Genomic DNA, 26,240 nt, shown 5'->3' on the forward strand with positions numbered 1-26,240 from the left:
ACCGTGAACCGCAGGTAACGCCGGTGGGCCGGCAGGACGGGGATGTGGAAATATGCGTCCTGCAAGTCCAACGCTACCATCCAGTCTCCAGGGTCTAGGGCAGCTAGAACCTGAGCCAAAGTTCACATCTTGAACCTTTCCTTCCGGAGGAAGGCATTGACGTTCCGGAGGTCCAAGATAGGGCGTAGGACCCCTTTGCCCTTCTTGGGAACCAGAAAGTAGTGGGAATAACAACCACGGCCTACTTCTGGGCTCGGAACGCGCTCAACGGCCCCCTTGGCCAAGAGGGCCGAAACTTCCTCGTGGAGAAGATTCAAATGATCCCCCGAGATACGGTGGTGCTGCGGTGGCATGGCTGGAGGGGTCGTCTCGAAGGGGAGGGAGTAGCCCCTTCGGACGATTTTCAGCACCCACCTGTCCGATGTGATGGACCGCCAGTGGAGCAGGTGATGGCGAACTCTGCCGCCCACTGGCGTGGAATGGGCCTGAAAGCTCGGACTAGGAAGGCTTTGAGGCGGATGCTGCCGGGGTGGATGTGGGCTGACCGCGTCGTCCTCCAGAACCGCCTCAGCGGAAACAACGTCCGCGCGCAGGTTGGTTCTGCAGCTGGTGGCTAGGCGGACGTGAGGAGGCACCCCTTCCTTGGCCACGAAAGGGGCGGAAGTTTGCGACCGCGGGGCCGGGAGGCCCAAGGACTTGGCCGTAGCCCGGGAGTCCTTAAAGCGATTCAGCGCACTGTCCGCTTTCTCAACAAAAAGGCGAGTGCCATCAAAGGGCATGTCCATGAGAGTGCTCTGGACATCTCCCGAAAAGGACGTGGACCGCAGCCAGGCATGACGTCTAAGCGCCACCGTGGTAGGAATCGCCCTACCCAGCGAGTCCCTAGTGTCAAGCCCACATCTGATAGCATGTCGCGCTGCATCCCTCCCATCGGCCAGAGCCTGGGTAAGTCGTGTCTGGACCTCCTCCGGGCACAGGGGCAGCACGTCCTCCACCGTATCCCACAGAGAGTGGGAATAACGGTCCAAAAGACAGGCGGTGTTCCAGGACCACAAACCCAAACTAAGGGAGGAGAACAGCTTTTTGCCAAACTGTTCCAGTCTCTTGGAATCCTGGTCTGACGGAGCGGTCGGGAAGGAGGATTGGGAGGTAGAAGCCTGGATAACCAGGCTCTCGGGGGTGGGGTGTTGGGACAGAAAACTGGGGTCGCCCGGAGCAGGGCGGTGGCGCCTGGCGACGTTCCTGTCCACAGGAGGAACTGTGGAGGGCTTGGACCAGGTGCCCTGCAGAACGTCAATGAGGGCCTCATTGAATTGCAGCAGAGGGTCAGTGGAGCTTGCTGCAGACTGAAGCACCTCAGTGAGGACGTTAGTTCTCACAGCCACGGCAGGCAGCTCGAGCCCAAGGGCTGCGGCCGCCTTGCGCAGCACCACAGAGAAAGCTGCACCCTCCTCCGAAGCCACAGTCGGAGGAGAGATGAATCCAGTGTCTGGTGAGGTATCCAGACCACTGGCCTCCCCCAGTTCATCTGCCCAGTCCTGTGACAGCTGAGCCTGAACGGCCATAGGATCCTCGGACCCCTCCCATTCGCCCCCGTCATCCGATTCCTGGTAAACAGGAGGAAGGATCGGAGCCGGACGATAGACATAATGTGTCTCCAACGGCGCCAGGTCCGGAGCGGGGCTAAACTGGGGCACGACGCCGAGCGGAGCCGGCGTCGGAGGTGGAACCGGTGTTGACGCCGGCGGAGGAGGCGTGACGAGGTCGACCGGCGGGGACGAGTCCCTCGGGCACTTGCGGCGTCGAGGCCGGAGCCGCCGGCATGCAAGGTTGCCCAGTCGGGTCCGCGGGGCCGGAAGGCGCGCCAGCGGGCGTCGACGGCGGAGCCAGGTTCCTCATGGCCGAGAGGAAGGCACTGACTTCCGCCGGCGTCGCGTCAGTCCCAGGGGCCGGCGGGTATGGGGACTTGCACGGTGCCTGCGGCTCCGCTGGAGCCGCGGGGGTGGAACCACCCTGACCCTCGGCCGAGTCGCGCGACCGGCGAGGGGAGTCCGAAGAGCGGTGTCGCCTCTTGGACTTCTGGGAGTGCTTCGACTTACCCGAAGACTTGGAGCCAGACGATCGATGATGACGTCGGCTGCGGCTCCGCGACCGATCCTTGGACCTCCTCCTGGACCGGGATCGAGAGGGGCGCGGAGCCGAGTGGCGAAGCTCGAGGAGCTTACGGGACCGCTCCTGTCTAGCCTTCGAGGTCAGGGCCTTGCAGTCCGAACACGACTCCGCGTCGTGGTCGAGGCCCAAACAGTAAAGGCACCGGCGGTGATGATCCGTAACCGACATCAAGCGGTTACAGTCAGCACAGGCTTTGAAACCAAGGCATCCTACCGGCACCGGAGTCGAGACAAGATCAAAAGGATCGAAAAAAGTTAGTCAAAAAGTGACTAAAGGGGTAGCTCTCCCGGATCTGCGCTTACTGGCGCGGAAAAAAGAAGAACTGACGTCAGCGCGCGAGGGCGGCGTCTAAGTACTCCGACGACGTCATTCCGGCACACGACGCTGACGACGGACGCGGAGCCGCAGACGACGCCTAGCGACGCGCAAGGGGTATTGCTGACGAAAAATCTTCCGGATCCAGTCTGACGCCTGGGGATATTCTAAGGTGAGGAATCTAACTAACGTGTTTCTTTCAGATTGTATTTTCCTGTGTAACTTAACGTATGCTACTTAAGAAATTGTTTGTACTTCTACCTCTGAACTCATAAAGAGTGCTGAGGGTATATGTTAGAATAAATACATTCTAATTTTATATATACCTGGTGTGGTGTCCTTTCATTTGGTATTCAAGGGGTTATAATGGTATGACAGCTGGCTTCACATGCCATACAGAGTTTAGCCTAAGACTGCTCTTGTCCATGCTACCAATCACCATAAGGGTTGTTTGGACTGATACAAGGTGTACACTAGAACTAGTGACATCATATATCAGGCCAACTTCTCACAACCTTCTTTCCACATCCTTCGAAGGAGGAAGAGAGGCTCCACCGTTTGGACCCAAAACGTGCACATTCTTTTTATCTGGATCGCACCAAACAGTTCTGGGTGGATAACTTGCTCTTTGTTGGCTACGTGGGCGCCAAGAAAGGTTGTGCCGTACACAAGCGGACCATCTTCCGATAGGTCGTCTTGTGTATCAAAGCCTGCTATTCTCTGGCAAAGAAGGAGCCTCCAGTGGGGCTGCGCGCCCATTCCACCAGGGTGATGGCAGCAACTATTGCTCTGGGACGAGGCGTTTCTCTGAATGACATCTCTCAGGCAGCTAGGTGGGCTTTGTTGCACACTTTAACGAAATACTACGGTCTTGACAGAGAAAGTCCGGAGAGACGGCTTCTTTTGCTGTTCTGTTCTCCAGGGCTTTCGGGTGTGATCTTGGTTCGCAGACCCACCCCCGGGGTTGGTATTGCTGGGTATCTATTCTAAGGTAAGGAATCTATAACTAACGTATCTGAAAGAGACACGTTAGTGATAGATTCCTTATCTTAGACTATCCCCAGGCGACAGACTGGATCCGGAAAGTCTTTTTGTCAGCAGTACACCTGCACGTCGGTAGGTGTCGTCGTAAGGCTCTGGGTACGTCGCTGTCGTCGTAGTTGCCGAGATGACGTCGCTGGAGCTACTTAGACGAGCCCACGCGTGCTGACGTCCGTTCTTTCTTTTTCCGCGCCAGCAGGCGCAGATCCGAGAGAGAGCGGTACTCTTAGTCATATTTTTAACTTGTTTTCTGAGCATTGTTCCTTTTGTTTGTCAAGTACTCGACTTCTGGTGCAGTAGAGATGCCCGGGTCTCTGTCCTGTAAGGACCGACGTCGGATGCATGTCGGACCCGCATGCCGTATCTCTCTTCTGCTTTGGGCACGTCCATCACCCCGAGACGTGCCCCAGTTGTCGGGCCATGGCGCCGAAGACTTGAAGGAGCATTCCCAGCAGTTCTTTGTGGCCCGTAAATTGCTCCCCGCCACTCAAGGTCCCGTGCCCGTGGGCGCTCGATTGGCCAGTTGCTGTGCCTACACCATTATTCGTAGCATCGGGGTCAGGTAAGTCGAAGCCCCATACCAGGTAGAAGAAGCGGCGTCGCTCTTCGCCTACACCTCGCGGGACGCGGTGGAGATGGCGGGTGTTCACTCCCCCGTGGCTCTGGTGGAGTCTCCGTTGTTGCCTGCGGCCTACACGCCTTCTCCAGGGCCGTGCGCGACTCCGGAAGGAATATGTGTTCCCATCGGCCATGGGCCGTTTATTTGCCCCTTCGGGTCCCTCCAGAGCGCCTTTGGGCCCCGTGGAACCGTTTGGTGGTTCTGCCCCCGTGCAGCCGCCTTTGGCCATGGCAACGCGGGCATGATATCCTCGGACGCCGTTGGCTCCGGCTTTGGCCCCGCCGTTGGCTCCTGGCCTCGGCCCTGCCGATGGCTCCGGACTCTGCCCCGCCGTTGTCCTCTGCTGCACCGCTGGCTCAGGCCTCTGCGTGGCTGGCTGGCTCCGGCCTCTGCGCCGCGGATGGCCTCGACGCGCCTATTGTCCACCGCTTCCTAGCCCGGGAGAGGAAATGTTTTCCATTTCCCTGGCCTCCTCGTTCTTCTCAGCCTCTCAAACAGCCGACGGCCAACTGCAATGACTGGGAGGGGTCTAGGGACCTTCTCGCAGCTCAGTGTGGGGGTTGCACCACACTAGGATGCCAATGTGGAGGATCTGAGCGATCTGGAATTTATCTCCACGCCCGGTACACTTGCCTCTTCCTCTGTGGCTACGGAGCAGGATGGTACATTTTCGGTGGTGTTGCGCAGGTCGGCTGAGGCGCTTAACCTCAAGCTCCCTACTCCTACGGGGTCTCTCAGGACCAATCTCCTGACGGGTGATTCGGCCAGGGGCCTCCTCTATGGAGCCGCTGCTGCCCTTTATTCACGCACTTACAGACGTCCTCTGGGCGCCTGGTTCGCGCCTCCCACAGGTACTCCTGTGGATAGGAGTGTAGCACAACGGCATCGCCCGGGCGGCCCCGGTTTCCCTTACATAACACTCGACGCCGGACAGTCTAGTTGTCCAAGCCTCTGCTTCTCCCAGCGTATTCCCTTCCGCACCTCCAGATAGGGTACCAAAAAACAAAAAAAAGAGGTTGAGCGATCTGGGTACAAGGTTTTACCTCTGCCACTTCGGGACTGCGGACAATGCATACTGTGTGCGTTTTGGCTGCTATTCCCACTCTGTGTGGGACACAGTGGCGCTGATGCTGCGTCAGTGTCCCGACGGGTGCTCGGACGGTACTCTCCCAAGCAATTACCGAAGGGAGAGTTTCAGCAACGTTTACTATACGTGGTGGCCTTGATATCGCCGTCTCCCTCGGCAGGGCAATTTCCACAACTGTGGCGCTCAGCCATTATGCCTGGCTCAGAGCCACTGGCTTCTCACGGGATGTCCAGAACGCTTGTTGGACATGCCTTTGAGGGCCCGCGCCATTTTGGTGACAATCCAGATGGCGCAGCCGCTGAAAGGGGACCCGCAGAGGTGGGTCACGGGACCAGCGGCCGGGTCAGTCCGCTGCCACTGCGGTTTCAAACCTTCCTAATCCAGGTTTTCGGGGCCCTCAAACGCACGTGGGCGGCACGATTCGCATCGCCTCCCCCATTGGCGCACCCTCACTTCGGACAGTTGAGTTTTGCAGATAGTCCGAAGGGGCTACTCCCATTCCAGACTGCCCTTCTGACCGTGCCCGCTCAGTACCACCGCAAGATCACAAGGCTTCCGCTTTCAGTTCACCGTACTCCCTTTTGGCCTTACCAGCGACCCTCGGGTGTTCACGGAAGTGATGGCAGTGGTCGCAGCTAATCTGCGCCTATAAGGGGTTCAGTCTTCCCCTATCTTGCCTACTGGCTGTTGACGGCGGGCTCGCCCCGAGCAGTCTTCTCACACCTCCAAACTACGGCCAACCTCCTGCATTCGCTGGGGTTCTCCATCCTCGTGCCAAAGTCGCATCTGGCTCCCTCTCAGAAGCTCCTCTTCATCGGAGCGGTTCTGGACACGGCACGATTTCGGGTTTATCTTTCCGAACAGTGCGTTAATGAGCGGCAGATCCCTCTTCCTTCCCCCACCGGAGCACACAGTGGTGACGGATGCGTCCCTCATGGGATGGGGCGGCCCCATGGAGGGACAAATATCAGAGGCCTCTGGTCTCCGGTGGAGTCCCGGCTCTATATCAACCTTCTGGAGCTTCGGGCGATCCTTCTTGCACTGAAAGCATTCCTTCCATCTGTCAAGGGGAAGGTGGTGCAGGTGTTCACTGACAACAACACTGCCATGTGGTACTGCAACAAACAGGGCGGAGTGGGGTTGTGGGCTCTGGGTCAAGAGGCTCTGCGCCTCTGGACGTGGCTGGAAAGTCACAGCATTTACTTGACTGTTCAACACCTGGCAGGTTCTTTGAACATCAGAGCAGACGAACTCGGCTTCAGGTGCATGATGGATCACGAATGGCGTCTTAACTCGGAAGTGGCGCAAGGTCGCTTTCAACAGTGGGGAGAGCCTTGATTAGATCTATTCGCCACCGAAGAGAACGCGCAATGTCATCACTTCTGCACGTTGGAATTTCCAAGGCAGCACTCGCTCTGCAACGCTTTTCGTCGCGAGTGGTGTTACTGTCTGTTGTACGCTTTTCCGCTTATACCACGTCTACCCAGAGTGCTGAAGAAAATCGGGCGCGACCGGGCCCAAGTCATTCTTGTGGCCCTGGACTGGGCTCGAAGAGTTTGGAATCCCGAGCTACTCAGTATGAGCATGGATCCCACTGCCTCTTCAGGATGATCTTCTGTTGCAGAAGCAGGGGACAGTCCTCCACCCGAACTTGTCCAGCCTCAACCTACATGCGTGGAGATTGAGCGGCGACAGTTGATTCCGTTTGACTTAACTCCTGAAGTCTGTGATGTCGTTCTGGCCGCCAGGCGTCCCTCCACTAAATCGGTATACGCCTGCAAGTGGATCAAATTTGTGGCATGGTGCACAGCAAAAGCTGTGGATCGTATTTCTGCCCCTCTTTCTGTAGTCCTTTTGTTCCTTCTTTCTTTGGCCCGACAGGGCTCTGCTCTGGGAACTATTAAGGGCTACCTTTCTGCAATCTCGGCCTTTCTCAGGCTTCCTGATCAGCCCTCTCTTTTCAGGTCTCCTGTTAATAGATTTCTCAAAGGCATTACTCACCATTTTCCTCCTATTCCGTTTGTGATGCCGCAGTGGGACATAAGTCTGGTACTTAACTTTTTGATGTGCGCTCCTTTTGAGCCGCTTCACAACTGTCCTCTTCGTTTATTAGCTTTGAAGACTGCTTTCCTGGTTGCCATCACCTCTGCTAGGCAGGTGAGTGAGCTCCAGGCTATCTCCTGTAAGCCGCCTTTTCTGGCGGTTCATCCAGACAAGGTTGTGCTTCGTAATCGTCCTTCCTTCTTGCCAAAGGTTGTCACTGCCTTCCACGTTGGGCAAACTATCACCTTGCCCACTTTCTTTCTGCCTCCACACCCTTCCAGACAGGAAGAGAGGCTCCACTGTCTGGACCCAAAACATGCGCTTTCATTTAATTTGAATCGCACACAACAGTTCAGAGTGGATGACCAGGTCTTTGTTGGCTACGTAGGCGCCAAGAAAGGCCGGGCTGTACACAAGAGGACCATCTCCCGCTGGGTTGTCTTGTGTATCAAAGCCTGTTATTCTCTGGCTAAAAAGGAACCTCCGGTGGGGTTGCGCGCCCATTCTACCAGGGCGACAGCAGCTACTACTGCATTGGGACGTCGTGTCCCCCTGCACGACATCTGTCAGTCAGCCACGTGGGCCTCGTTGCACACCTTTACTACGGATTATTGCCTTGACAGTCCAGTCCGGAGAGACGGCTTCTTTGGCCGTCCTGTTCTCTGTGACTTTCTAGTGTGATCTTGGTTCGCAGACCCACCACCGGCGTTGGTATTGCTGGGGTATCTATTCTAAGGTAAGGAATCTATCACTAACGTGTCTCAGATGCACAAGTTACTTACTTGTGTAACGATATATCTGTAAGAGACATTAGTTAGTGATAGATTCCTTACCGCCCCACCCATCCTCCCTGTTCTGCGCACTGGTTTCTAGGGTTATGGTGATCCCTTTCAGAGCCCTAGTTTCAATGCACCAGTGGTCAGTATCTTGCATGGCTCTGCGATCCTGGTGCGGAAAGTCGTGTACCGAACTGACGTCAGCGCGCATGGGCGCGTCTAAGTAGCTCCAGTGACGTCATCTTGGCGACGTACACGGAGCCGTATGACGACGCCTACCGACGCGCAGGGGTACTGCTGACAAAAAACTTTCCGGATCCAGTCTGACACCTGGGGATATTCTAAGGTAAGGAATCTATCACTTAACTAATGTCTCTTACAGATATATTGTTGAACAAGTTACTGACCTTCGATAACGATATATCTGTAAGAAACATTAGTTAGTTATAGATTCCTTACTGCCCCACCCATCCTCCCCGTTCTGTGAACTGATTTCTAGGGTTAAGGAAATCCTTTCAGGGCCCTAGTTTTGTGAACTAGTGGTCAGTTTCTTGCATGGCTCTGCGTTTCTGGCTCTAAGTCGTGTACAGAACTGACGTCAGCGCGCAAGGGCAGCGTCTAAGTAGCTACCGCGACATCATCCTGGCGACACAACACGAACGCGGAGCCGACTGACGCCACCTTCCGATGCGCAGAGGTATTGTTGACAAAAAAACATTCAAGATCCAGTCTGACGCCTAAGAGTAATTCTAAGGTAAGGAATCTTATCACTAACCAATGTCTCTTACAGATATATCATTACCGAAGGTAAGTAACTTGTTCATCACTTCTGGAGTTAGGCGGCCACATGGGAGAGGCGAAGATCAGAGACCTCTGGGCTCCACATCAACCTTCTGGAGCTTCTGGTGATTGGTCTTGCACTGAAAGAATTCCTTCCCTCTGTCCAGGAAAGAGTAGTGCAGGTGATCAGACAACACCACTGCCATGTGGTACTGCAACAAACAGTGCGGGGTGGGGTCGTGGACACTATGTCAAGAATCCTACCGCCTGGCTGGAACTTCAGGGCATATCCCTGGTGGTTCAACACCTGGCAGGTTCAATGAACGCCAGGGCGGACGAACTCAGCCGCAGGTGCATGATCGATAACGGATGGCATCTTCACTCTGATGTGGCGCAAGGTCTCTTTCAGCAGTGGGGAGAGCCTTAGTTATATCTATTCGCCACCGAAGAGAACGCACTATGTCAGCTGTTCTGCGCGTTGGAATTTCCAAGGCGGCACTCGCTAAGCGATGCCTTTCGTTGCAAGTGGAGTTGCGGTCATCCATATAATTGTCCGCCTATACCACTTCTGCCCAGAGTGCTGAAGAAGATCAAGCGCGACCGGGCCCATGTCATTCTTGTGACTCCGGATTGGGCACAAAGAGTCTGGTATCCCGAGCTGTTACACATGGCCATCAATCCTCCAATCAGACTGCCTCTTCGGGAGGATCTTCTGGTGCAGCAGCAGGGGACGGTCCTCCACCCGAACTTGTCCAGCCTCAACCTCCTTGCGTGAAGATTGAGCGGCGTCAGTTGACAGCTTTCGACCTTCTTCCCGAAGTCTGTAACGTTATCTTGCCAGCCAGATGTCCCTCCACTGAAACGGTTTACGCCTGCAGATTGAACACATTTGTGGCATGGTTCACAGCAAAGGCTGTGGATCCCCTTTCCTCCCCTCTTTCTGAGGTTCTCTTGTTCCTCCTTTCTTTGGCGAGGCAGGGCTCTGCTCTGGGCACTCTGAAGGGCTATCTCTTAGCCATTTAAGCCTTTCTTAAGCTTCCTGATCATCCGTTTCTTTTCAAGTCCCCTATTGTAAATAGATTCCTTAAGGGCATTACTCATCTATTCCCTCCTATTCCTTTAGTAATGCCTCAGAGGGACTTGAACTTGGGTCTGCCTTATCTTATATGCGCTCCCTTTGAGTCGCTACATAATTGTCCTCTCAGACTTTGAAAACTGCCTTCTTGGTTGCCATCACCTCTGCTCACAGGGTAAGCGATCTTCAAGCCCTTTCTTCTAAACCTCCTTTCTTGGCTGTTCATCATGACAAGGTTGCCCTTCGCACTAGGACATTTTTCCTTCCAAAAGTGGTTACCTCTTTCCAAATAGGACAGATCATAACTTGACCCACTTTCTCTCTGCCTCTGCATCCTTCTAAAGAAGAATAACAGCTCCATCGTCTGGATGCAAAATGTGCACTTTCCTTCTATCTGGATCGCACAAGACCATTCCAGGTGGATGACCAACTCTTTGGCTACGTGAGCACCAAGATAGTTTGGGCATACAAAAACAGACTATCTCTCGATGGGTCATTCTTGGTATAAAAATCTGCTATTCCTTGGCGAAAAAGGAACCTCCAGTAGGGTTGCGTGCCCATTCCACCAGGGCAACGACAGCTACTACTGCTTTGGAACATGGAGTCCCCCTTCTTGACATCTGCCAGGCAGCTACGTGGGCTTCACTGCACACGTTTACCAAACACTACTGCCTGGACAGCCACAACCGGCGAAACGGCTTTTTCGGCAGTTAGGTCCTCCAGGACTTTCTGGTGTGCAGACCCACCACCGGGGTAGGTATTGCTGCGGTATCTATTTTCAGGTGAGGAATCCATAACTGTCTCTTTCAGATGAACAAGTTACTTACCTTCAGTAATGGGTTTTCGTGGTCAGTGGCTTGCATGGCTCTGCGCTTCAGGCGTGGAATGTTGTGTAAAGAACTGCCGTCAGCGCGCGAGGGCGGAGTCTAATTAGATACCACAACGTCATTCCGGAGAACACGATGCCAACGACGAACACAGAGTCGACCCACGCCAACTATGGACACTCAGGGGTACTGCTGTGGAAATAATTCCCCGTATCCAGTCTAACTCCTGGGGGTAATTCGAAGGTGAGGAATCCATAACTAATCTATGACTCTTACAGATCAATTGTTACCAAAGGTAAGTAACTTGTTATTTCGGACATTTCGGCCTTTCTTCGCCTTCCGGATCAGCCTTGTCTTTTCAAGTCCCCTATTGTAAATCGCTTCCTTAAGGGCATTACTCACCTGTTTCCTCCTATTCCTTTCGTAATGCCTCAGTGGGACTTGAACCTTGTTCGGACTTACCTTATGTGCGCTCCTTTCGAACTGATACATAATTGTCCTCTCAGACTTTTGACCCTTTCTGGTTGGCATCACCTCTGCTCGCAGGGTAAGTGAGCTTCAGGCTCTTTCTTCTAAATCTCCTTTCCTTGCTGTTCATCCGGACAAGGTTGTCCTTCACACTAGACCGTCTTTTCTTCCCCAAGTGGGGTTACCTCTTTCCATATAGGACAGACCATCACTTTGTCCACCTTCTTCCCGCCCCCGCATCCTTCTAAAGCGGAGGAGAGGCTCCACATGGATCCAAAATGTGCACTTTCCTTTTATCTGGATCGCACAAGAAAGTTCCTGGTGCATGATCAGCTCTTTGTTGGCTATGTGGGTGCCAAGGAAGGTTGGGCCGTGCAAAAGCGGACGATCACTCGATGGGTCGTTCTTTGCATCAAAATTTGCTATTCCTTGGTGAAAAAGAAACCTCCTGTAGGGTTGCGTGCCCATTCCACCTAGGCGACGGAAACCACTACGGCTTTGGGACGTAGAGTCCCCCTTCATGACATCTGCCAGGCAGCCACGTAGGCTTCATTGCACACGTTCACTAAACATTACAGCCTGGACAGCCAAGTCCGGAGAGACCGCTTCTTTGGCCGTTCAGTTTTCCAGGACTTCCTGGTGTGAGCTTAGTTCGCAGACCCACATCTGGGGTTGGTATTACTGGGGTGTCAATTCTAATTTGAGCAATCCATAACTAATAGTCTCTTTCAGATGAACAAGCTACTTACCTTCGGTATCGATATATCTGTAAGAATCATTAGTTAGTTAGATTCCTCACCGCCACACCCATCCTCCCTGTTCTGCGAACTGACTTCTAGGGTAAGAGACTCCCTTTCATGGCCCTAGTTTTGTGCACCAGTGGTCAGTGTCTTTCATGGCTTTGCGCTTCTGGGGTGGAATATCGCGTAAAGAACTGACGTCAGCACGCAGGGGCGGCGTCTAAGTAGATACCGCGCCACGATCACGACGAATGCGGAGTCGACCGACACGCAGAGGTACTGCTACGTTAAATTTCCCCGGATATAGTCTTACCCCTGGGGGTAATTCTAAGGTAAGGAATCTATAACTAATATATGTCCCTTACAGATACATTGTTACCGAAGGTAAGTAACTTGTTCTTCTCATGGTTTTACAGCATTCTACTCCCTACAGCCTTCACAGAGTACTTCTTGGAGATCAGTCCGTTTAGCGAGCATCCTGCTTCACCTTTCATTTTCGGATAGTCTCGTCCCTTTCTATCTTTTGGACTGGCTTCTCCTATTTGGGGATCTTTGGTGAGGTCAGTTCGCAGCCCCTCCTCCAAGTATGGTATTGCTTGGGTAGCTGATTCTAAGATCAGTAATCTGCGGCTAGATGTCTCTATCAGATGGACAATTTGCTCACCTTCGATAACCTCTTTTATGGTAGGAACGGGATCTAGCTGCAGATTCCTTATCTACCCAACCAACCGCCTCACACTGTGAACTGAGGACCCTGATGTCTCCAAGATCTCCTCTTGCATTTATTTATTTATTTAAAGTTTTGTATTGCACGAACAAGACCCCGAAGGGTATCCGCGCGCTTCACAGTAATGGAGGGACGAACATGGTAAGGGGACGTTGAGGAGAGGCTAAGGGAGGCTAGCGTGGTGAGCTAATAAAATTGTACGTAGGTGCGAGCAAAATGTTACATAATAAGGTATGACAGAGAAACATAGACATTACAATTGTTAGGAGAGGGGAAAAAAACATTTTGCAAACAGGCAAGCCATGAACCAATTGAGGGAGGAACTTGTTGATTAGGATTGTTTTTACTTCATGTTTAAACGCCGCCGTGTAGGGGATTCTGCGAATTTCAGGTGGGAGAGAATTCCAGATCTTAGGAGCCGCGCCAGAGAAGGCTCTGAGTCTCGTTTTCTTTTTGCGAAAAGTCGGAGGTTTCAGTAATAAAGAATTTGCACTTCTGGAAGGTCTGCTCCCTCCTGATAGCGTTGCACTCCCATAGTTTTGTCTCGGTAGGACAAGTGCTTGTACACCTGCTTGAAGTCCTCTTGAGGGAGGAATGGTTTTAGGTATCTAAAAATCCTTATTTGGTGATTTACACCCTTGCACATCTTACTAATATTTTTCTTCATGTTGAAGTGTGAGTCTAGGGTGATTCCAAGAGATTTAGCTGAGTCAATGATAACCGGGGAGTAGTTAAAGGTCGAGAGGTGTTTCATCCAGAGGTCAATCTTGAGTGTGTGCTTGGGAGGGGAAATGACATGGAATTCAGTTTTGATGGTGTTCAGCAGGAGATGGTTTTCAGTTAGCCAGTTTTGGATAATCGTCATAGAGGAGTTGAATGAGATGAAGTCTTCAGAAGAATTGATTTTCAGATAAAGTTGCGTGTCATCCACATACATATGTAAAAGAATGTACATGGAAGATAGAACGTTCGCTAGTGGTTCCAGGAAAATATTAGTGTGTAGGAGAAATGGCAGATCCTTGTGGGATCCCCATGGAAACTGCAGACGGATGGGATAGGGTATGATTTACCTTAACTCTTTGTGATCTATTGTGAAGAAAGGAAGAGAACCATTGCACTACCAAGCCGTAGAGGCCCATCCTGTGTTCCAGAATAGCTAAGAGCTTGTTGTGATTAACAGTGTCGAATGCAGATAAAAGATCGAGGAGGATTAAGAGGCAGGATTCATTATGGTCTAACATGTTTAAAATGTCATCAGTGATGTGAATGAGTGCAGATTCCGTATTGTGACCACTCCTAAAGCCAGATTGATATTGATCCAGCAGATTGAAAGTCTTGATGTGCGAGCAAAGTTGCGATCTTACCTTGAGATAAAGAGGCGTTGACAATTTTAGTCCAGAGGGGGATGAGGGCCTCCTTGATTTCTTTGAAGACAGATGGTGGCAGTGAGTCGCTAAAGTGATTAGAGGGGTTAATGCTAAGAAGGGTTTTGTAGATGTCATTTTCACTAAGGGGCGACAAGGAGTTCCAAGTGGCCCTGTTCTTAGTGCTAGTACTGTGAGGCTTTTGACTCGCAGAGACGACAGGATGAGCTGTACTCTCTAGTGATGTAAGAAGGGCCCTCTTAGCTTCAAGGTCAAGACTGATGGATTTAGTTTTCTCATAAAGAAGATGGCCAGATCAGTGCAGGAAGGAGAATTGAATGCTGAGACAAGGTGATTGGGAGCTAACACTGATTGTTGTTTGACAATTTCAAAACGTTTTTTTGGGCGATTAGAGGCATGTCTAAGTTGGGCTCTGAAGTAATCGGCCTTTGTCGTCTCGATATTTTTATTGTCTGAGCTCCTAACCGATCTGAGGACTTTTAACTGATACATGGATGGTTTTGATCTCCATAGACGTTCAGCTGCCCTTAAGTTGCGGCGATCAGAGTTTACGTTGTCGTTGAACCATGGTTTGGAGAATTTGGAGGCAACATTTTGTTGTTGTAGCGGTTCTATTGAGTCCATGATATCAGCGATAGTAGAGTTGTAGAAGTCCGTGAGATCATGAACATTAGCCAAGTCATCTTGGGGTGACAACGCATTTTTACAATCGGTAACTAGACAGTCCATGTTGATATTCCTGAGGTCTCTTTTCCACTGTTTAATTTTCTTGGGTTGGATCATTTTCGGTATCGCCTCCCTATTGATCAGGAAGAAGATGCTGTAGTGGTCGGACCAATCGCAAGGAGTCATCTCTTCCAATGTGATGGTATTACCTTTTGAAATAATGAGGTCCAGAATTTTTCCGTTGTTAGTTGGCCGGTCACAGTATTGAGCAAGGTCTATCTCCGATAGGAAGGCGTTGAGACAGCTCACCGCTTGGTCATTGGGTTTAGACCAATGCAGGTTGAAGTCACCGAGGTATTTTTGGGATATAGAGTGGTCGTCATTGGAGGAAATGATTTCCATTAGTTGTTCGATGAAGAGCAAGTTATCGCCAGGAGGATGGTATATAGTATGAAGTTTGCATATAAGGAGTTGGTTACTAGAGATGTTGAGGCAAAGGTATTCAACAACGGATGAGGTGGAAGTCTCCATGTGAGAGACAGATAGTGTGTTCCGGTGTATACAAGCTAATCCCCCGCCCTGTTTCGTGACTGTCTAGACGGATCATGTCATGAGTAGGGGGTACTAGAAGGTCTAATATGGGGGTGGAGGAAGGGTTTAGCCAGTTGTCCTTGAGGAGTATGATATCTAGTTCATTGTTTTGGATGAGATCGAATATATCTGCAGCATGTCTTTTTGCTGATCTGCAATTGAGTAGTGCACATTTTAACTGACTAGGCGTGTGAAATGTAGGGGTCTGGGTAATGTTCACTTGTTTGAGGTTGTCACTATTTAAGACTCTGTGGTTGTTAGAGGGTTCCCTGTTTGGGTTGGCTAGAATGGGTTGAATTTGGGCCATAGGGATCTTGTCAGAATCTAGAGTGATCAAGTAGGAGAGGAGTAGATCCTCAATATCATTGGCTGCAAGTTCGACCACCATTCTTCTAGGACGGGAGGGGGCATTGGGGAGAATTAGTGTTTTAGAGATAGGGAGCGAGGAGTGCAGGTTGAGGCCATTGGATGCAGTTGTGGGGACTGCATGCGGTTTTCCTAGGGAGCTAAGAGAGCTAAGCAAGGGCAGGTGGTCGGGTGAGAGGGCTATCAGTTTGTTGAATTTGCGAATACGTAGGTTCGCTTGGAGAGATACCTTGTCCAGACGCGCTACCAAGTCTGAGTGTTGGTTCAAGGATAAGAGCTGAGGGGAGGGAACCTGCGGAGAGGAGGGATCTCGAGTGGTATCTGGATGAGATAATAAGGGAGTGCTAAGGTCTTGAAACGGTGATGTGTCCTTAAGATCATATGGGAGCCCGGCTCTGTTGTAAGGCGTGGCGGGGGGGGGGGGGAAAGGTTGGTAGAGGGCCAGTTGTGGGTTGTAATGTAGGTGCTCAATGTGTTAGGATGAGGGGTTATCGTTGGTACCAGTCTTGTGTGCTCCATCTGTAGGGAAGGCTTCGCAAGTGCGTCTCTGAATAAAAAAGTATCTGCAGAGAGGGGAGGGGTTATGTCTTCAACTGGTATCACAGTGGGGGAGACACCGTGAATCTGATTTGCTAACAGCAAGATGGGTGGACCATTTAGCCCACCACCCGTTTGAGATGAAGGTCACTTGGTTTTTTCGAGGCTACTATAGAGGATGGAGATTCCTCGCCAATGGCTAAATGGTGAGAGGAATTATGCGAGCTAGAACTATTCAATGGAGCGGAGGGCGAGGAACTTGAAAAGTCAAATGCACTAGGAGGGTGTGTAGAAGAAACAAGATTTAGCAGTCACGGCTATCTTGAGGGTAGGGAATATATGGTCCATCTTGGCTAGATTAAATTTAGAAGGTTGTATGAGAATAATACCATTATTGTAGATAGTAATGATGGAATTAGCTCTGAGGAAGAGTGAGGGTGATGTTGTTAATTTGAGACCATGAGGGGTTTTCCTAGAGTCTTTTATTTGAAGCATGGAAAAGATGATCTTCCGCCAGCAAGCCTGTTTTCTGGTATAGAAAATGAGGTCGTTAGAAAGAATACCCTTTTTAGGACAGATGTAAACATCAGAGATTAATGTTTCAGGACTAGATTCGAGTAGTCTGTGTTTGTATTTTTTTGCTGCATTTTTGGTGGTTAGGTGGATAGTTGATAGTGAAGGCATTGGCTCCAGTAGGATCAGGAATTAGTTCCATCTGACAGAGATCCATGATGAGGATTGTAATGATGGGGAGTACCACTTATCGTGATCAGGGGGGAGAGAGGGGGCATGTGAGTCAGAGAACAGGTAATGGTTAAAGTGGAGCAGGCAGCACAATGATCGAAGTAAATCAGATGAGGGTAGATAATTAGGTACGTGAGTCTATGATAATTTGATGATGAATTGTCCCATGTTAAATGATCCGCTATTTGCATTTGATGATGAATTGCCCCATGTTAAATGATCTGCAATCCTGGATGTTAACGTGTAAATGGATTGCCCAAATTAAATTAAGCTGGCCAGTATTTACTGAGGATTGCCAGGTCTCATTCAACAGTTAGGTTGAAAAGACTGGTGATAGTATGCCCATGCCAAGATGGCCGCAACCCAAGGTTCGAACTGTCCTCTCTATTTCTATGAGGAAGGACTGTTGAGGACCTCTTCTATCTCTCTGGTTCTTACAATAGAAGGAGCTTTAAGATGGCTGAGCAAGGGTCAGATAGGAGAAAATCCATATGATCTGATAGAGACTAGACTTAAAGCATTAAATTAATTTCCTGACTCAGAATGCATTAATAGAATTAACTGGCCGAGTAGCACAGAATTGTTAGGCTGAAGGTCCCCAGGGCCAGGCTGCCAGCTGATCAGTCGTCAGAAGGGGCAGGTCCGGAAGGTATTCACTGCCAGACTTCGGTCGTAAACATGGCTGTCTCTGCCGATTCCGACGAGGCTGTGTGGGCATAGTCCGGGTGTAAATCAAGCAATAGTTTTGTTAATCATGGAGACGCCCTGCAAAGCGCTCTCCGGCTGTAGCATGGAGCGAGACTTGAGTGAGTGAAACTGTGTGGGCATAGTCAGGGTGTCAAACAATGGGTTAATTAGTCAAGCGTTCTCTGGCAGTAACAGCGAGCGAGTCATGAGTGAGTGAAACGTGATAACGTCACTTACCAAAACTCAGAGGATTCCAAATGACGCTGCCGGGAGCTGTTTTTGCCGTGGAGGCAGGCGTAAACATAGTATCGCCATTTGCACCCCTCAGTCTCCCCTCCACAAAATACATTACCCAATAATAACACACACACAGATACTGTTTGATTGGGTACAAAATGCTGCAGGTTTATTACATACACCGTTATGTAATAGGTGGGTTATCTTACGGGCGATCCAAGGGCAGGCGTGCGAGGCGAACAAGAGGTTGCCAGCATGGTGGGGGAAGGCTATGTAGCCTCCCCCTTCGCCCAAAAGGAGCCCCGGAAGTGACGCCCCTCACGTCACTTCCGGGCAGGAAAGAGGAGGGGACACCGGCCGGAGTCCCTGCCCCCCAGGAGGGGGGGGGGGCGTGGAGAGGTGACTGGTGCCCAGGCTACACTAGGGCGGCGACCGCTCTAGTGTCCCCCTGTGGGGGCCGCGGTCAGCGGCAATTACTCATTAAGGTACTGCCAGCTAGGGCCGGGTTATGAAGGCCGTAAAGTCAATCTATTAAAGTGACTGCAGGTCAGCCTTACACTGTGCAACATCCGGGGCCTCCGATCTATTCCACTCCGGTGTCAAGATGGCAGGTAGTAACTCTAATCAGTCCCACTGCAGGCTGGCTCATCTCAGGTGAGACAGCTCCGGTAACTGCTGGCAAGGGACCCTCAACCAACCATCATGACGCTGAATCTTCTCCAGTGACTCCGGCTCTCCTCAGTCCCACTGCGGCCCGTCCCTTTTTGCATACTACTTCATTTCTTTCAATCTGTACATGTTGATACAATATTTTTCCCTTTTTGGCACACTGTTTCCAGAGACCGTTTCTCTAAATGGCTCTGTGTTGTTGGCGTGAAAATAGTCACAGAAGAAACTGACATCAACACTTTGAGGGAGGGATAGCATGGACTCCGTTGACGTCCCATTCGGGGAAAGATGTTGCTACAGAGACGCTTTATACCCTCTGCTGACGCACAGAGATACTGCTTAAAACATTTCCGTATCTAGTCTGATGCCTGGGGAGGGATTCTAAGATAAGGAATCAGCAGCTAGATGCTGTCCCTACTAGATAAGACGTTATCGAAGGTAAGTAACTTGTCCGATTAGTTTATCAGAGCTTTGTTTACTCATCAAAATATTGGCATTGTCATAATAGTTGAACGCATATTCTTCCATGCTAATGCCAATGATGTTGAGCTGTGTATTTTAAATTATTGTAATCTTGCTTTACCAACTCTTGATTTGCAGCGATCGGCTACAGAAAGAGAGGGAAGAAGCACTTGCTGATTTTCGTTTTGGAAAGTGCAATGTTCTTGTTGCTACCAATGTGGCTGCCAGAGGCCTAGATATTGAAAATGTACAGCATGTAATTATTTATGACCTTTCGGACAACATTGAAGAATATGTTCATAGAATTGGACGCACTGGTCGTTGTGGAAATGTCGGGAAAGCAATTACATTCTTTGACTCGGATGATAACGAAGACCGCACTGTAGCACGCTCCTTGGTGAAGGTGTTGTCAGATGTAAGTTTTTATGCATACGTCATATAATTAAGCTTTTTTAGATTTATGGTATTGGACACCAAATTTGGTGTCAAAAGGTTTGTATTTATCACAGGCCATCTAAAAATTTGAATGTTAATGAATATTTCTTCCCACAGATTCCTTGTCTTAAGAATGTGCCCTAAGTGCCAGTCTCGATTCAAAAACTTGTCCTCGGCAATAGCTCTCCAGTGCAATGTGATAGCACATGCAATAGCTTGTTGCTCCACCCATCAAGGAAATGACAATACTGGGCCTAACTTATTCACTGCATGAGGTGCTAGCTGAAGCTCTGTTTATTTCTGCACCTAGATCACGCATTTTAAGTTCTCATCAGTTTTTTTATTTCTCTCAGCTATTCTACAGCACTTTGTTTAAATCTGTATTTAAACCGGTTTGTTGTACGTAAAGCGACTGAAAAATATGAAGATGACAGATTTCTAACTGACGAGACTAACCTTGTTAATTTTCTCAGGTGCCATACTGGATCCGGAAACTTTAATAGCAAATCCCAAGTACGTTGACAGGTAGCTTTGTGCGGCACCATGTCAGGTCTTTCAGTTTCCGGATGTGATGCCGCAGCCACTGTAAGACCACAAATCCCCACGTTACCATCAGTTCCTTTCTTTCCACGCCTTCTGATGCAGATCCAGTGCTTTCTTTTGACAAATTTCCCCCAGGGAAAATAACTCAAATGACACTCAGGCAGCCCTTAAAAACAGGTATCTGAAAGAAAGTTATAGATTCCTTACCTTAGAATTACCCCCCGGCGTCAGACGGGATCTGAAGAATTTTTTCATTAGCAGTACCCCTGCATGTCGAAAGGTGGCATTGGTCGGCATCGTGTTCGTCGTGGTCGCTGGGATGACGTCGCAGCAGCTACTTAGACGCTGCTCTCACATGCTGATATCAGTTCTTTTTTTTCTGTGCCAGCCAGCGCACATCTGGCGAGAGCGGTACCTCCACTGACTTTTTGCTGACTTTTGTCAACACCGATTTTGAGTCTTCGACTCCTGGTGCGCGTCAGGGATGCCCGGTTTCAAGGCTTGCGGTTCCTGTGTCCGACTGATGTCGGTGACGGATCCTCACTGCGTGTGACTGTTTTGCCTGGAGCGCCACCACGACCCCAAGTCATGCTCCGACTGCCAGACCATGAATCCGAAGTCTTTGCGGTAGAGGTCCCGAAAGATTCTCGAGGCCCGGCAATCTGCTCCGCACCGTTCGAGGTCCCAGTCGGTCGCGTGTGAGGTCGAGGGACTGGTCGCGGAGCCACCACAACCAGATTTCTTTAAAGTCTTCGCACTCCTCATGTAAGTCGAACCACAAGAAGAAGTAGAAGAAGCACCGTCACTCTGACTTTTCGCCGTCAGTCGGCTGACGCGGCGAGGGATGCTGGTGGTGCCCCTCCCACGGCTCCGCATGCGGAGCCCCGAGGGTCGACTCAGAGTTTCCCTCCCTTCCCGGGACCCAGAGCGACAACTGCCCAGCTTCGAGCTTTTTACGAAGCGATGCATGCCATCTTTGGGCAGCCCAACTCTGCCAGCGTGCCTTCAGGCCCCGCGTACTCAGCTGTGGGCCCTGGGCCTTCAAGACCAGCAGATTCTGCCCCGGCACCGCAGGGCCCCCTTGGATCGAGGCCTGGATCTGAATATGTGCCGGTCCACCTAATTAGACCTCCCCCGGCCCCGATTTCACTGGCACCATGTCTGCAGCTGACACTGGTTGTGTCCCCAGCCAGCGTCGACCTCCGCCCCGATGTAGACACAGAGCTGGACCGGCATTGACTGATGGCGGATCCGGTGCAGACTGGTACGTTTGTGCCCCTGTTCTACCCTGGCTCTTTGAGACCAGATTGGCAGCCAGAGCAGGGTGAGGAGGACTGGGAGGGGTCTGGAGACCCTTTGACTGACCAGCTAGGTTACGAATGGGACTGGAGAAGGGAACTGGGGGAAGCCAGTGGTCTGGATACCTCACCAGACCTTGGCATGTTGTCACCTCCTACCGTGGCTCCGGAGGGAGCATCTTAAGCCGCGGTGGTGCGTAGGGCGGCCGAGGCTCTCCACTTCGAGCTGCCTACGCTGGCAGTCAGGACTAACCTCCTGAGTTGGTTCAACCGGCATTGAGCTCTTCGCAGCTCCTGCTACCATTTAATGAAGGCCTCACTGACATCCTTTTGAACCATGAGGATTTCCTGTTGCGGGAATCGCCTGGGGCGTTTGTCCGTGGAGCGAGGTCGTCGTCAGTCCACCACAGCTCCCTCTGCAGCAGCCTCCAAAACCTCCTACCGCCAGTGGGTGGCAGGATTCGCCGTCACCTCCCCCACTGGCCCACAATCACGTCGGACAGTTAGGTTTTGCAAATAGTCCGAAGAGGCTACTCCCTCCCCTCCGAGACTACCCCTCCACCTCAGCACCATCGCATGTTGGAGGATCATCTGGCCCTTCTCCAACAGGAAGTTATGGCTCTCTTGGCCAAGGGAGCCGTCAAACAAGTTCCTGTCCCAGAAGTAGGTCTAGGTTGCCTCTCCCACTACTTTCTGGTACCCAAGAAGGACAAAGGCCTGCGTCCAATCTTGGATCTCAGGAACGTCAACTGCTTCCTCCGGAAGGAGAAGTTCAAGATGTTGACGCTTGCTCAGGTCTTGTCTGCCCTCGACTCGGAAGACTGGATGGTAGCGTTGAACTTGCAGGACGCTTATTTTCACATCCCCCGTCCTGCCGGCCTACCTGCGTTAACTACGGTTTGCGGTAGGCCACGAGCATTTTCGGTTTTCCATGCTACCCTTCCGCCTGACCAGCGCCCCTCGGGTGTTCTCGAAAGTGATGGCGGTGGTTGTAGCTTATCTGCGCAGATCAGGGGTTCCAGTCTTCCCCTATCTCGATGACTGGCTGTTTAAGGTGGGCTCGCCCCAGGCTGTCGTCTCCCACCTCCAGACTACGGGCGACCTCCTGCATTTGCTGGGGTTTTCCATCAACGTGCTGAAGTCACACCGGATTCCCTCTCAGAAGCTCCTCCTCATCAGAGCAGTTCTGGACACGACGCAGTTTCGGGTCTATCCTCCCGGACAGCGAGTCTGGGATATTTGGGCTATGATTCAGATCTTTCAGCCTCCATACCGGGTTTCGGTCAGAATGACCCTGAGGCTGCTGGGCCTCAAGGCCTCCTGCATTCTGCTGGTAGCTCATGCCAGATGGCATATGCGGGCTCTGCAGTGGGACCTGAAGTTCCAGTGGGCGCAGCATCAGTGGAATCTGTCAGATTGCGTCCAGATCTCAGAGGGCACTGCACAACAATTGCAGTGGTGGCTAACAAACCAGGATTGGGTCAACGGCAGATCCTTGTCCCTTCCCCAACCAGAACACACAGTGGTGACACTCATCCCTTCTGGGACTGGGTGGCCACATGTGAGAGGCGGAGATCAGAGGCCTCTGGTCTCTGGCGGAGTCCGGGCTCCACATCAACCTTCTGGAGCTCAGGGCGATTCTTCTTGCACCCTAGGTATTCCTTCCCTCTGTCTGGGGAAGAGAGGTGTAGGTATTCACGGACAACACCACCGCCATGTGGTACTGCATCAAACAGGGTGGGGTGGGGTCATGGACCCTATGTCAGGAGGCCCTTCGCCTCTGGACATAGCTGGAACATCGGGGCATATCCCTGTGGTTCAACAGCTGGCAGGTTCCCTGAACGCCAGGGCGGACAAACTCATCCGCAGGTGCATGATGGATCATGAATGGCGTCTTCACTCTGAGGTAGTGCAAGGTCTCTTTCAACAGTGGGGAGAGCCTTGGTTGGATCTATTCGCCACCGAAGAGAACGCGCAATGTCAGCAATTCTGCGCATTGGAATTTCCAAGGCAACACTCGCTAGGCGACGCTTTTCGTCGCGAGTGGAGTAGTGGTCTGTTGTGCACCTTTCCACCTAAACCACTTCTGGCCAGAGTGCTGAAGAAGATGAGCGCCACCGGGCCCAATTCATTCTGGTGGCTCCGGATTGGGCTCGAAGAGTCTGGTATCCCGAGCTGCTCAACATTGCCATCGATCCATTGATCCGACTGCCTCTTCGGGAGGATCTTCTGTCGCAGCAGCAGGGGACGGTCCTCCACCCGAACCTGTCCAGCCTCCACCTCCTTGCGTGGAGTGATGTGATCTTGGCAGCCAGGCGTCCCTCCACTAAGACAGTATCCGCCTGCCGGTGGGACAAATTTGTGGCATGGTGCGCAGCATTGGCTGTGGATTCCCTTTCTGCCCCTCTCTCTGAGGTTCTCTTGTTTCCTCTCTCTTTGGCCCAGCAGGGCTCTGCTCTGGGCACTATCAAGGGCTATGTTTCGGCCATTTCTGCCTTCCTTCGGCTTCCTGATCAGCCTTCTCTCTTCAAGGCCCGGTTGTAAATCGTTTCTTAAAAGGCATAACTCCTCTCTTTCCTCCTATTCCCTTGGTTATGCCTCCGTGGGACTTGAACTTGGTTCTTACATACTTCTCACTTTGAAAACTGCTTTTCTGGTGGCCATCACCGCTGCACGCAAGGTGAGTGAGCTACAAGCTCTTTAGTCCAAGCCTCCCTTTCTGGCGGTCCATCCGGACAATATCTTTCTTAGAACTAGACCTTTCTTTCTGCCTAAGGTGGTTACTTCTTTTCACATTGGCCAAACCATCACTTTGCCCACCTTCTTTCCGTCTCTGCATCCTTCGAAAGAGGAAGAGAGACTCCACCGTCTGGATCCAAAATGTGCGCTTTGCTTCTACTTGGATCGTACCAAACAATTCCGGGTCGACGACCAGCTCTTTGTTGGCTACGTGGGTGCTTAGAAAGGTCTGGCCATGCACAAACGGACCATATCTATGTGGGCCATTCTGTGCATCAAAGCCTGCTATTCTTTGGCAAAGAAGGAGCCTCAAGTGGGCTGCGCGCCCATTCCACTAGGGCGACTGCAGCTACTACTGCTGCACACGTTCACCAAACACTACTGTCTGCACAGCCAAGTCCAGAGAGACTGCTCTTTGGCCGTTCTGTTTTCCAGGGCTTTCTGGTGTGAACTTGATCCGCAGACCCACCTCTGGGGTTGGTATTGCTGGGGTATCTATTCTAAGGTAAGGAATCTATAACTAACGTGTTTCTTTGAGATGAACAAGTTACTTACTTTCGGTTACGATATATCTGTAAGAAACATAGGTTAGTTATAGATTCCTTACCGCCCCACCTATCCTCCCCATTCTGCGATCTGATTTTTAGGGTTAAGGACATCCTTTCAGGGCCCTAATTTTGTGCTCCAGTGGTCATTGTCTTGCATGGCTCTGCGTATCTGGCACGGAAAGTCATGTACAGAACAGACGTCAGCGCGCGAGGGCAGCTTCTAAGTAGCTACAGTGACGCCATCCCGGCGACACAATGCCAACGATGGACGCGGAGCCGACCGATGCGCAGAGGTACTGCTGACGAAAATACTTTCTGGATCCAGTCTGACATACGAGGGTAATTCTAAGGTAAGAAATCTAGAACTAACCTATGTTTCTTAAAAATATATTGTTACCTAAGGTAAGTACTCCCTAGGGGAGCCCCCAATACATAGGATCCAACACAGGAACCGGTGTTTGGGTAGGATTACAACATGTTTGATACCAAACATGACTGGTTTCGGTGCAGCCAATATATAGTTAGACATCTCGTAATTGACTTTATGTCCACTAAATGTATTAAATGGCTGACTGCACTTGCAAAACTTGGAGAATAGACTCTGGGTATTGTAGGGGGTGTCCTGCTAATAACCAAGCATTTGAAAGAGACAGGTTAGTGATAGATTCCTTACCTTAGAATATCCCAAGGCGTCAAACTGGATCCCGAAAGTTTTCGTCAGCAGTACGTCGCTGTAGTCGTAGCCGCCGAGATGACGTCGTCAGAGCTACTTATATGCGCTGACGTCAGTTCTTTATTTTTCCGCGCAGGTCCGAGAGAGAGCGGTACCCCTAGTTAAATGTTTAACTTGGATTCTGACAACTTGTTTTGTAGTGTACTTAAACCCAGGCATCCATATTGCACCAGGAGTCAAGTCCTGTAGGGCCTGCCATCGAAACATGACTGTATTGGACCCTCACGACGTGTCTCTCTTCTGCTTGGAGCACGCCGATGACCACCAAGGCATGCCCCGATTGTCGGGCCATGGCGCCGAAAGCTTTGCGGGAGCGTTCCTGAAAGTTGTTGGAGGTCTGACAATCGGTTCTGCTCCGATCGAGGTCCTGCTCCCGTGGGAGGTCGATGGACCGGTTGCGGAGCCATCAGCATCGCTCGTCTGAATCGGGGAAGGGTAAGTCTAGGCACCATAATCTGGCCTTGGCTCGGGCACCGGCTCCAGCCCTGGATCTGGCTTCGGCGCGGACGCCGGACGGTGCCGAACCTGGACTGGTATCTTACCCTCACATTCCATTTCTTGGAGGGGAGTTTATCCCATTTCCCAGGGCATCTCGTCCTTACCGGCATCTTCAGCAACAGGTGGACGAAGGGGAGTACTGGGAGGGGTCTGACGATCCTCTTGCGGCCCATTGCGAGGATGAGCAGGTGATGTGGAGGGTCCAATGGATCTGGATTTCTCTCCACACCCTGGTACTCTATGCACTTCTTTCGTGGCCACGGAGGAGGTTGGGACTTTTTCGGTGGTGTTGCGTAGGGCAGCTGAGGCTCTTAACCTCAAGCTCCATTCTGTGCCTATCAGGACCAATCTCCCGACTGAGGTCCTGCAGCCGCAGTCCTCCTCTCCGCCGTTACTGCCTTTCAATGAAGCGCTTACTGATATCCTGTTGGG

General features: G+C 51.4%; 1 protein-coding gene across 4 annotated transcripts in view; it reads left to right on the top strand.

The window, feature by feature from the left end:
* The window catches only part of DDX4 (DEAD-box helicase 4), a 1,682,862-nt gene that overhangs the window by 1,608,943 nt on the left and 47,679 nt on the right, over nt 1-26,240 (top strand). For all 4 annotated transcript variants that reach the window (XM_085631316.1, XM_085631317.1, XM_085631319.1 and 1 more), the window contains one exon: nt 19,153-19,429. In XM_085631316.1, coding sequence (XP_085487442.1) covers nt 19,153-19,429 — 277 coding nt within the window. The remainder of the gene's footprint in view (nt 1-19,152; nt 19,430-26,240) is intronic.

Source organism: Triturus cristatus, chromosome 2_1 (assembly GCF_964204655.1).
Source record: "Triturus cristatus chromosome 2_1, aTriCri1.1, whole genome shotgun sequence".
Lineage (NCBI taxonomy): Eukaryota > Metazoa > Chordata > Amphibia > Caudata > Salamandridae > Triturus > Triturus cristatus.